Source organism: Hoplias malabaricus, chromosome 4, assembly GCF_029633855.1.
Source record: "Hoplias malabaricus isolate fHopMal1 chromosome 4, fHopMal1.hap1, whole genome shotgun sequence".
NCBI lineage: Eukaryota > Metazoa > Chordata > Actinopteri > Characiformes > Erythrinidae > Hoplias > Hoplias malabaricus.
The window spans coordinates 25,721,184-25,733,038 of record NC_089803.1 but is presented as its reverse complement, the minus strand read 5'-3'; the positions used below and the strand labels follow the sequence as shown (position 1 = coordinate 25,733,038).

At 39.1% G+C, this 11,855-nt stretch overlaps 1 protein-coding gene across 1 annotated transcript; it reads right to left on the bottom strand.

Moving 5' to 3' along the window:
* Positions 1-895: 895 nt before the first annotated feature.
* th (tyrosine hydroxylase) lies at positions 896-8,705 on the bottom strand. The gene is made up of 13 exons (XM_066667411.1): positions 8,431-8,705; positions 5,900-6,103; positions 5,465-5,639; positions 5,283-5,371; positions 5,103-5,170; positions 4,287-4,337; positions 3,703-3,848; positions 3,467-3,602; positions 2,980-3,049; positions 2,819-2,875; positions 2,626-2,721; positions 2,364-2,497; positions 896-1,719 (listed from the first exon to the last, which is right to left on the bottom strand). The coding sequence occupies exons 1-13, from the start codon at positions 8,512-8,514 to the stop codon at positions 1,560-1,562; spliced, it is 1,470 nt and encodes a 489-aa protein (XP_066523508.1). The 5' UTR covers positions 8,515-8,705; the 3' UTR covers positions 896-1,559.
* Positions 8,706-11,855: the final 3,150 nt, after the last annotated feature.

Here is an 11,855-nt window from a genome sequence, read left to right as displayed (position 1 = left end):
ACTTGCCTTGCCTTTAATCTATTTAGACTTTATAAATTGTAAAATATCATATTACAAATATATATTCTAAAAATATATCTAATAAACTTAATTATCAGCTCAAACCTCCCAAAATGGATAGTAAATTAACCCCATGATTAGGATCATTTCCACTGAATTCATCGGTTCCTCTTAATTATTTCTACTTATTTCTTCTTAATTCTATCACTTATGGTGTTTATAACAGATTCTGAACATAGCAGTCAAGACAAAATAAATAAATAAATAAATAAATAAAAAACATTTTAATTTCAAATGGGGCTTAGCTTTTAAGGAGAAAAGGTAGTGCCTTAAAATTCCAATTTGTTCTAAAGAATCAGTTTGTTTTCATCCTGTTTTACACTGTTATGCTAGAGCAGACTTGCTTTAAAGCTCTGCACAGTCATAATACTGAACCATTTTCAGTCAATTTGGTTAGACCACCTTTCACAGGCAGAATAACCTGAATTACATGTGCACACATACAGTTGTTTTAAATTAGTTAAACTCTGTAAATCATAAAACATTAGAGCATGTTTCAACTATGCATTTAAGGATGTTCCACAAGGATTTCCCAAAGCTGTCAAGTGAAGTAGTTACTGTAAATTGTGTGCATAAACTTTTGTGGTAGTGTTTATAAATGAAATGACGTGTGTCATGTTGTTTGGTGGGTGGTAGGGTGGAGGACATTTGGGAATAACATTCGTAATAATGTCAGATTCTCTGTATATTTGTCCAATGCCTGAATTTATGCTACAGTGTTTAAAATTCTGCAGTTCTTAAATCATCTAAGTGGCTCATTTATGGATGTTTAGAGCAGAGAAACAGACATTCATGGGCAATCATTTTAAAATGGTTTAATTTCCCATCCTGTTGATTTAATAGCAGCAGCGCTCAAATGCCTCATAGGCAAGCACAGATGAAATAATGCATTTGAATCAGCCACCACAATGCACAAAGCACATTACTTTCCACGTCCACCTGCAAATAATAGCCGAAGCGTGACCCCTTTGGTCACAGTAACAAAAATTTCTTTGCTTTTTACTGTTACTCAGAGATTAATTCACATTTGGAATTACTGCGTACCACACAGTGCACTGTGCGAGAGTTCATGTTGATGAAATTATGTTTACTCTTTGCAGGATACTTCACATTTTTCACACTCATGCCATATATTTGTATTGAAAATATTTATACATTCATAATTAGAAGGGATGCTTACATATAGTTACATACATCTATCCACAGTTCAGCAGTACATTTTTAGATAAATAGTAATCTTACATGTTATCTTTTACTTTTCTTAATAAATAGAACTTGACTTTCATTCTGTGAGTTTATTTTTGAAAAAAATTACTGTTTTCTTTTGACAAAAAAAAAAAAGTCTTTGGAAAGAAATTCAAACTTGAGGTCTGATGGTTGCCACTTAGCATTTTTTAAGCAACTTCAACTACAGCAAAAAAAAAAAAAGTACTAAAAACACAACATAAAGAGAAATGCACATGTTAAGCGTTGGCAGCAGGTGGCATGGTGGAGTATACTTATGCCAGCACATTTAAGGCATCTGTCAGGATCTTCAGGTCATCTTTCACCAATTCCAGCCCACCTCTGATCTTCAGGGGATTGTCCAACACCTCTATGCTGTTTGTGTAAGGGTCAAACCTCACTGAAAATGGCCTCTTGATGCCCGCAGAATACTCTCTGTCATGAAATGTAAGTAAAATGTATGAAGCAGACCTTAACGTTTATGTTTACAAGATTTAAACTTTAATCATGGCCATCCTACCAATACATAACATCATATTGGACAGTAACTACTGTATTGTATAAGATTTAATAAAATATCATTTGACCTCTTATTTCCTAATGTACTAAATTTGCCATAGACTTCATAAAAGCTGTCACTAGGACTAAGATAATAATAACTGTACCTGGTTTAGGGAGAACGAAGAACGGGAGATTGGACATGAAAGCTGATATTAAATTATTGCACAGATAAAATGAATTTGCTTTGAATTTGACTAAAAGGTGAATAACAGCAGATTTTAAGAATGCATATGGTAAACATATCAAAAGAGGCCAAAAGTATCCTATGGGGAATCAGATTGGATTAAATTGTATCTAAAATTTTATTCTACATTTTAAAATGTACTTCTAAAAGACTGTGTTCATGAAAAAACGTTATTTGCAGTTCAGTTAATTATATACAAACTATTAAGTTCTATTTTTAAAATGTAACTACTAAAAGGAATAATTGTGATTGACTTGCAAAATGAATCAAACTGGATTTTTGTTCTTTGAAGGTAAACAAACAAAAACCTAAAGCTTTATTTAAGTTTCTTTACCTCAACTTCTCTTTAGCATCTGAGAAGCTCTCGGACACAAAATAGACTGACTGGTAATTCTGATCTTGATATGGCTGCACAGCTACCCTCTCTGGGTCAAACTCACGGATCTCTGGCTCATCTGAGAGGGCATGCTGATGAGGAGGAAATCCAGAGAAAGGTGAATGTGTCATCATACAGAGACATTAAAATATAGCTATATTGTCTAAAGTAGCCTATGATCCAGAGTAAATCTTTAAGTCACTTAATCACAGTCACTTACCACAAGTTCACCATAGGAGGACAGAAGACCTGCTCCATAAGCCTTCAGTGCTCCTCCCTGCTTACACAATCCAAACTCCACTGTGAACCAATACAACTGAAACACACACACACAAATGAGTAAAGCAATAGTGCAATTAGTAACCTGGAAAAACTGAGAACTGAACAAATGCCACAGGGAATGAAATACTCACTGTTGACAATTTTTCAATGTCTTCCTCTGATGCACCAAGAGAGGCAAGACCGATGTTCTGGCAAGAAGCACAAATCAGACCAAAATTTGACATGAAACTTGCAAATAATTCTCCTAAACAGATAATTATTCTCAAAAACAGCAAAGGTTTCAATGATTTACCTGGGAAAACTGAGCAAATGTTTTATCAGCCAGCATAGGGACATGGCCGAGCAGCTCATGTACACAATCCCTACAAAAGAACATCATTTGTTTTGAATCACAGGACCCCTTTACACCTTTAAGATTTATTAGTGCTGTAGCATCATTTACACCATCTGTAGTAAACATTTTTTTGCATTATTATCAGCTGTTACAAATAGACATTTAGAAACATTCAGAAATTAAGGTTTTCTTGTTATCACAGTGCAATTTTATCTTAATTTTTAAATCATCATAATCTAAACACCAAAGATGTCATTTTAGAAAGAGAAATGTTCCATAGATATTTGTAATAAAATCTCTATACATCTATTTTATACTCATCACAACTCACGAAAGAATTTTAAAATGTCTGGCCATTTTTGACAACGATTGTTTGTTTTTGACAGTATACAATCCAGGTTTGAGGGATCTGACTGTTGAATATGTAGAGATAAAGAATTCTTACGGTTCTGGGGAGTGCATAGGTGAGGAGGCGTGTCGTATGTACTGCGTACACTGAAACACACGGAATGCCAAACTTGCCAAAAAATCTCGAGCTGAAAGAAGACCTGCCACAGGCCTCAGCTGGAACCCTGTACGCTCTGTGAGAGAGAGAGAGAGAGAGAGAGAGAGAGAGAGAGAGTTGCACCAAACTCTGAAACTCTATAACAATAATACTGCAGATACTAATTTGCTCATTACCTCTAAGAAATGCTGAGATGTCCTCTAGCTGAGGGATGTTATTGGGGCTGTAACCACAGTGTTTCTCCAGCAATTTGAATGCCTCTAAATACTCACTGCATGCATGAGTAATGTAGAGATCCCTGAGGGTACTGTACACCTCTTTCCTGTCAAACCACACACACACACAATCTGTCAAGATGTTCAGATTACTCAAAACAAACAAAATCACTTAACTTCACAGGTTTGAGGCGTGTTGCTTTACCACAGGTGCAGTTCAGGCCTCAGTGTGATCTCCATATCAAATCACAAACCAGATTACACACAGAGACAACATGCTAACATAATGCACAGCCGAGCAGGTGACCTGATTTGTTCTGTGTAAACCAATTCCCTTAAAGCCAAGCTGCCTGCTCTGACAGTGATTGAGTTAAAACAGCACGCCGCCATGGGCAGAGATCATAAATCCCACAAAAGTCTAAACGTTTAACCTTAACTAATCAGTTTATCTACAAGCGTGGTCTCAGAGAAGCACTATATGCGCATATTTACAGGCTCAGTCGGGTAAGGCTCTACTCTTTTATAAGCAGTTTAAAAACACATACCATGTTCCGGTTTCCTCGTCTGTGTACTCTACTCTAGGGATTGGTTCTCCACTGAAAAACAGACAAATACAATTTTGAACAACATTTCTGTGGGACAGGGCAGGAGAATCTGTGACATCTCGGCAAGTAAAAGCGTTTGAAGATATGACTGATGGAAACGTTTTGAAAAGATGAAAATATGACCTTCCTGCATTGCAATAAAGCAACAAGAAGGGTTGCTTAAAGTCTCAGTCTTGTTACATCTTCAGGCTAATTATTCAGTAAATGCCCAAACTACAGTTCAAACTGAATATCCCAAGGTTTTATAAATTATTCGCCAGTTCCAGAATGTGAATAAATGTCAGGGTTACACTTAAAGCCTTAAGGCGTGGTGCAAATTCCATTTTTGCCTTTGTACTTTATGTAGTTTAGTTTGATAATGACCACTTGACTATTCTTGAACAAGTCTAAAATGTCTAAAAGCAGCTGAAGAGTGTTTTACAAGAGTCACAGATTAGGAAGTATTCTGCATAGACATTTTTCAAATCAAAATATGTATCTTCAAAATGGTAACTACCAAAGGAAGCATAACCTGTCTCATTTCTAATGAAAGTACGTTTAAAGAGATTTTATTGCAGTTATATTTGGGGCAATTCTACAGGTCAGTTCCTAATGACAGTTTCACATAGTATCCACAGAATAGCGGCTGTTTTAAAATGAAGGGAAAAATATAGAGACACATGGACACATTATAATAATATATATCCTTCCCTTAAGATGCTGCCACTTGTTAAAAGGATGTGATATTTCACAGTGTGACAAGTGGCCTTCACTTACTGTTTGTATCGGAAAGCAATATCACCAATCTCCTTCCTTCGTTTTCTGTACACTGGGTCTGTGAATCCCTAAAGGAGAGAAAATGACATCTATGCTTCTATTCTGGAGACCAGACAGTACAGAGAGTGTACAGAGAGCGTTCTCTTCATTATAATGTTTAAGAAAGGTAGACACACTCACTGGATGATCCTGATCCAAATCTGGATCAAATTTAGTTACCAGGTGATGGCATTTGTCCAGTTCTGCAATTTTCTTTGGGAACCAGTGGACTAAAGAATTTAGAACAAAAGAATATTTAATATTTTAATATAAAACAGCATTCTATTGTATTAGCAAAAGCAGGCACAAGTTTAAAAAGTTACCTTTGACCTCTTTAGTGGTTTTGACGTCCTCTGAGATTCTCCTCAGGGAGCTGACTAGGGTGCTAACATCCGAGAGATGGACTTCACATCGGACAAAGTACTCCAGGTCCCCTAAACCTTCTTTAACCTTCCGACTGGGCCTGGTCTCCACGTGGTGCATTTTAGCTTCAAATGTCTATGAATGATTTGTGACACAAGAAACATGACTAAATGTAAAACAGTTCTAATCTATAAACCTGTAAATAATGGGGTCATTTTCCTTATCATAGCATTTGTTTTTTAAATCACTATTTAAATTCCAATAAGCCTTTCTTTTGTTGTAATTATCTCTCTCTCTCTCACACACACACACACACACTCTCTCTCTCTCTCCTCTCTCTCTCTCACTTTCTCTCCTTTCACTCTCTCTCACTCTCTCTCTCTCTCTCTCCGTACCTCGAACACTTTGAATGTGCGGGAAAGTGCGGGACTCTTGGAGCCGCGGAGGGTGAAGAATAGATTGAGCAGCGCTTTTCCGTCCTCCTCCTCGAACACGATGCGTTCGCTCACCTCAGCCGCCTCCGCCGCCGCCGCTGCAGCCTCGCGCTCTTTCCGCGCGTCCTCGATCAGACTCTGCCGCCGGCCCACGAACCTGGGGGACTACACACACACACACGCGCTCAAAGCTCAGGGATTTATCAAGCATTATTTCCCCCTGTGCTTCTAAGTATGCTCAGTTCTTCAGTAACTACCTTCCTGTTACACTGAGATACACAGGCGTAGTGTGCAAGTGTTTCAGTGTGTTGTGGAATGGAGTGAGATCACTGTCTTTTATGCAAGAGCGCAAAAACCACACTAAATCGAGCAAGTCAGACCCGACGAGCGCACACAATCATGAAAAACGAGCTAAAACAGCGACAGCGATGTAGCGCCGTTTTCAGTGCGCGCCCCCGTTTTCTCCTCGCTTCAAAAATTTGAGCTCGCTGCAACACTGTGAATGTAATTACAACAGTATAGTTTCCCCAGTGTGCTTCATCAAGATGTGTTATGAGTGTATTCTAAACTTATTTTTTAATATATTACTGTTTTTATGTATGGTAATGCACCCAAACACGATTTTAAACCGTTGTATGCTTAGCTGAACCCATGTGTGCTTTAAGGTCCTTTACACCTTTATTTGCTGCACAAAACATGGGAATTTATTTTTTAATTCAACCGAGAACTTACATTTACTTTTTGGCATAGCTGCTCGAGATGAGGGTAGATACAGGAGCTTTGCCTGAGGTAAACAAGGACTACTGACGTACAGACTGACCAATTAAATGTTTACAGAGAAGGTTATCGACCAATAACGGTAGCTCTACAGTCAGACCGTCCAATCAGAAGATTTTAGGCTACTTCACCACGCCCCCTTCTCACTCAAGCGACCCAATCGGAGTAGGGGAGGGCGGGACTAGTTTGTGAACGAAACGCTTCTCGATATTCAATGTAAGCTCTAGAAAAACAAAATCCCGGACGTTTTTGAAATTCTGACATTTTTTAAGTCTAAAAAAGAGGACATGTCCGGGTAAAAGAGGACGTCTGGTCACCCCAGGTTTTGGCCACCAGATAGCACTTATGTGCACGGTGCAACTAAGCTTCGAGTAATTAACCATTTTCAGATTCAAGAGCCATCATTAGGAATCGGTTACCAGGTTTTGAATCTGTGACGTATTTCCTGTTAAAACCGAGAAGCGAGCTCAAATTTTTTGAAGTGAGGAAAAAACGGGAGTGCGCACTGAAAACAGTGAAACGAGAGCGCGGAGCTACATCGCTGTGGCTGTTTTAGCTTGGTTTTCATGATTCTGTGCGCTCCTTGAGTCTGACTTGCTCGATTTAGTGTAGTTTTTGCGCTCCCGCATGAAAGACAGTGATCTCACTCCATAGTTGTGCAAGTGTTTCGGTGGATTGTGTAAGTGCTACAGAGGGTTGTGCAAGTGTCTCAGAGTGTTGTGCAAGTGTTTCAGTGAGTTGTGCAAGTTTTTTAATGTATTGTGCACAAAGATATTTCAGTGTGTAGTGTGCAAGTGTTTAATTGTATTTTGCCCCAGACGGCCTCATATTAGTGCCCCCTGTGCGCTCACACTGTCTACGCTCACTTGTAGACTACAATCAGTGAAAGTTCATGCATCTAAAGCTGCCCTGTGCAGGTGAACTCACTCCGTGGTCGGCAGCCCTCAGAAAACCCGTTAAATATCACGCACTTTCACTTTTACACTGAAGGTAAAATATATATATGCACAGGCAGTTAAAATGTGAGCTTAAAACCTATGGGCACACATCACTCGCTGAAAACATGGCACACACATTTACACTCTGTAAAACACACATCCAACACGTTCTCCATTAGTCTGATAAATCATTTCACAATGCAAATGACCATATAAGCTCACTAACGGTTCTAAACAGAACTCGTGGTTCTTTCCATGGTTCATTATCATCAGTGACAACTGAACCATCTTTTCATAAGAGTGTATGAACTTATACACAGTCACGTACACAAGACGAACTTACACAACACTGACAGTCACAACACATTAATTTAACTGTGAGTTAAAATCGAGTGTATGAACTTACGCATTATTACTTTAAGCATGTGAACTTATATTTAAAACATATACACGTATACTTAAAGCTCGTGCATTATCCCGTAGAGATGATAAACATTAATAAATGCACATGAACTTTATGCATTTGCACTTGACGCCTGTGAACCCAATGATTTTGCAAATACGTTTTATTAAGTTGATGTTGTGTTCGGGAACTCAGCGCGCGCAATGTTCAGTGCGTAAAGCTTTTGGAAACGGCACGAGCGCATCCACCTCCTGCCGTTAGTTAAAGCGCAGTTACCCTTAAACATGCAGAACAGGTGCGTGCATCTCTTCTACATCAACTACAGCACGACTGTGTCGGGGTGAAAAGTGCAGCGAAGAGTTGAGAGCTGTTACCGTGATGGAGTCGGAGCGCTCGAGCTCGGAGGCGGCTCTCCTCATGCTCTTGGTGGAGGATGTGGAGCTGGTTGAATTGGGCATCTCTCCGCGCTTTTTCTTTCCCTCTTTCCCCTCAGTGTTTCTGTCAGGTTCAGGTCTCTCCTGCTGGTTTGAAAGTGCTGGATTAGCTGGACCTTGTCTCTGGGGCGGTTGTGTCACTCGCTGTATTTATACAGAGCCCATTTCTCCTCACTGACGTCAAACAGCCGCTCATTGTCGCCGCTCATCGTTCTAGCTGCTCTCCTCTAATTTAAACCATTAACATGGCTCTCCGCCACCGACCATTCAGTGACCAGCACACAAGGAGCTTTACTAAGTTCAGACATATTTAGGTGGTCAAGTACTAGTTCACCTTAATGACATCTCCGCCAGCACGGATCCTCAGGAGAATTTATTTACCCAGTAAACAAACAAAACCAACCCGATTTTCTCTGTAATGGATTCATATGTTATACTATTGAAGTATATTAAAACGAAGTAGAATTTAATGTCTACATAGGCATATTAAGTTATTAAGTGGGTACAGCACATGGAATGACCCATTGTTCTTAAATGCAAAACAGGATGTCCTTACAAGTTATCTCTCTATACCAGGACAGGAAATGAAGTAAACAAAAGCCATAGTATTCACCATATATGGGTTAGACAATGAAACTGAAACACCTGTCATTGTAGTGTGGGAGGTTTCATGGCTAAATTGGAGCAGCCTGGTGGACAATCTTCATTAATTGCACATTGCACCAGTAAGACCATGTGCATCCAATGGTTCAAATATTGTGTCCTGAAGGCGGTGCCGTGTATCAGGACGACAATGCACCAATACACACAGCAAGACTGGTGAAAGATTGGTTTGATGGACATGAACGTGAAGTTGAACATCTCCCATGGCCTGCACAGTCACCAGATCTAAATATTATTGAGCCACTTTGGGGTGTTTTGGAAGAGCGAGTCAGGAAACGTTTTCCTCCACCAGCATCACGTAGTGACCTGGCCACTATCCTGCAAGAAGAATGGCTTAAAATCCCTCTGACCACTGTGCAGGACTTGTGTATGTCATTTACAAGACGAACTGACGCTGTATTGACAGCAAAAGGTGGCCCTACACCATACTAATAAATTATTGTGGTCTAAAATGACAGGTGTTTCAGTTTCATTGTCCAACCCCTGTATGTTGACACTGACCAACCTATATAAACTAAACCTGTGAGTTAACATGTGAGAAGACATTGCCTAAATTCTCAGCAAGTTATCCATTAGGGCTTGTTAAGATGCTATTCTTTTCATTGTAATAAACCTGATTATGATTTTGCAACGAAAAATGGTGTCGGCCTAGAAGTCTTTTTCAGCGTCTTCTTCACAACACTGAAAATTATCAACACTATTTCGCCTTCTAATTTTCTGTCAGCAGTAGCTTTACAAGGTCGAATGACTTCTTTTTTAAAAATAATTTCTTAACATATGTTTTACGATATATACACATCTCAAGATATACTATTTAAACATAGAATTTTATGATAATTTGTAATAGTATATATATAAAAGGGTGACACGGTGTCACAGTCACACAGCTCCAGGGACCTGGAGGTTGTGAGTTCACAACCTTCTGGGTTTCCTCTGGGTGCTCCAGTTTCCTCCCACAGTCAAAAAACACACATTGGTAGGTGGATTGGCGACTCAAAAGTGTCTGTAGGTGTGACTGTGTGAATGAATGTGTGAGTGTGTGTGTTGCCCTGTGAAGGACTGGAGCCCCCTCCAGGGTGTATTCCCGCCTTGCGCCCAATGATTCCAGGTGGGCTCTGGACCCACCACGACCATGAACTGGATAAGCGCTTCCAGATAATGAATGAATGAACGAATATATTGAATGTTAACCTAACATTTCAGGAAAAAAAACTCCTCTCTTCCGTTACAAAATAAAACAGCGAGAATTATTGAGAAACTGATAGAGTGCCAGACGGTATATTTCATTATGTGTGATATAGCAGAGCACCAAATTTGGCCGCTGTAAATTAATTGCAGCATATATCTGAGGGGTGAATATGTCCTGGGAAAGTTTATAGACAAAGGAATCTTGCTCATCACTTAATTAGATTATTTCATAGATGTAAAGAATCTCATAGAACGGCCTTATAACTCACTCACACAATCTCTCATGTATTCACAAAGATTCACTCATACTCTTTTATATACACTCACTCACATAAGTCAATTCACTGACATACTAACTCGCATACTCACTCACTCACTCACTCACTCAAATACTCTTTTACATAATCATTCACATACTTATTCACTTACTCATGCTCACTCACTTTCTCTCTCACACGTTTTCACTCAAATACTCACCCACTCCCTCATTCAGTCTCATTCTCTCACATATATTCACTTATTTGTATACTCACACTCATCCACTCACATGCTTCATTCATTCACTCATGAATAGGTATGAAGTGGCTTTGTCATGAAACATGATGATAATGAAATGGTATGAAGAGAAATACTATCCACAGCCACCAATGGACCTACAAATACTTGATAATTATAATTCCTTTTAATCAGCAAAAAGTCTGTCACAGTCTGTATAATGTGGAAATGGGAGGAAATGCATTTTAATAAGAAATGAATATAAAGTCGATGTATCATGTTTGGGTCTGTGATGATAAGCCCCTAATATGCCAGTGAAATCACCAAACAACATAATTACATCTATTTGTGTGTTAGATCTGTTTATTTTTGGAAAGTTATTAACATTTAATTAACTCATGACCAGTCAGTGGAATACTGACACTGTATGGATTTGTTTAGTGTCATCACCAGCATCTAAAACCTCACCAAGAACTTTTTCCACTGCCATGCACCTTAAACTGTGGATTTGTAGTTAGAGTATGAGCTACTAATCAGTCGTTCCACAGTATGAGGGGTTTATCAGTAAGGGAGGGGTCAGACTAGTTACATGAGGAAGGGTCATATGTCTCAGCGGAAATGCTGCAGTGGAAATGCTAAAGAGCATCAGTGCTGCCTGGGGCTTTGCACCAAAAGGGCTTCATTTATCAGGGGGGACAGAGGGACTGGAGAAGATAAAACCGCACGCTGACATTAAGACAAAGTGCACCGATTTTCCACCTTCTTCTCAATCAGATTTGCCATGAAATCCAGGTGCAAATCCAGTGTCGTTGGTGAGTCACTGGTATCTACATCGCTGTATAATCTCACCGTAAAAGATAGCTTTAATAGGTGGGCTAAAGTTTTGGTCAGAGACTTAGTGCTCAGCAAATGTTAAAGCATTTTTAGACGCCGTTAATTATTTATTTGGATTTGTTTAGTCTACAAACACCTTAGTGGATGTGCCCCCTGAATCAAACCTACTGTATACTCAATGTATT

Coding starts and splice junctions, on each gene's coding strand:
- th (XM_066667411.1), bottom strand. CDS start 8,514: ATGCCCAATTCAACCAGCTCCACATCCTCCACCAAGAGCATGAGGAGA. Junction 3,050..3,466: donor CCTATGCACTCCCCAGAACC/GTAAGAATTCTT, acceptor GTTCTTTTGTAG/GGATTGTGTACATGAGCTGC. Junction 2,498..2,625: donor CCTCCTATGGTGAACTTGTG/GTAAGTGACTGT, acceptor CCTCCTCATCAG/CATGCCCTCTCAGATGAGCC.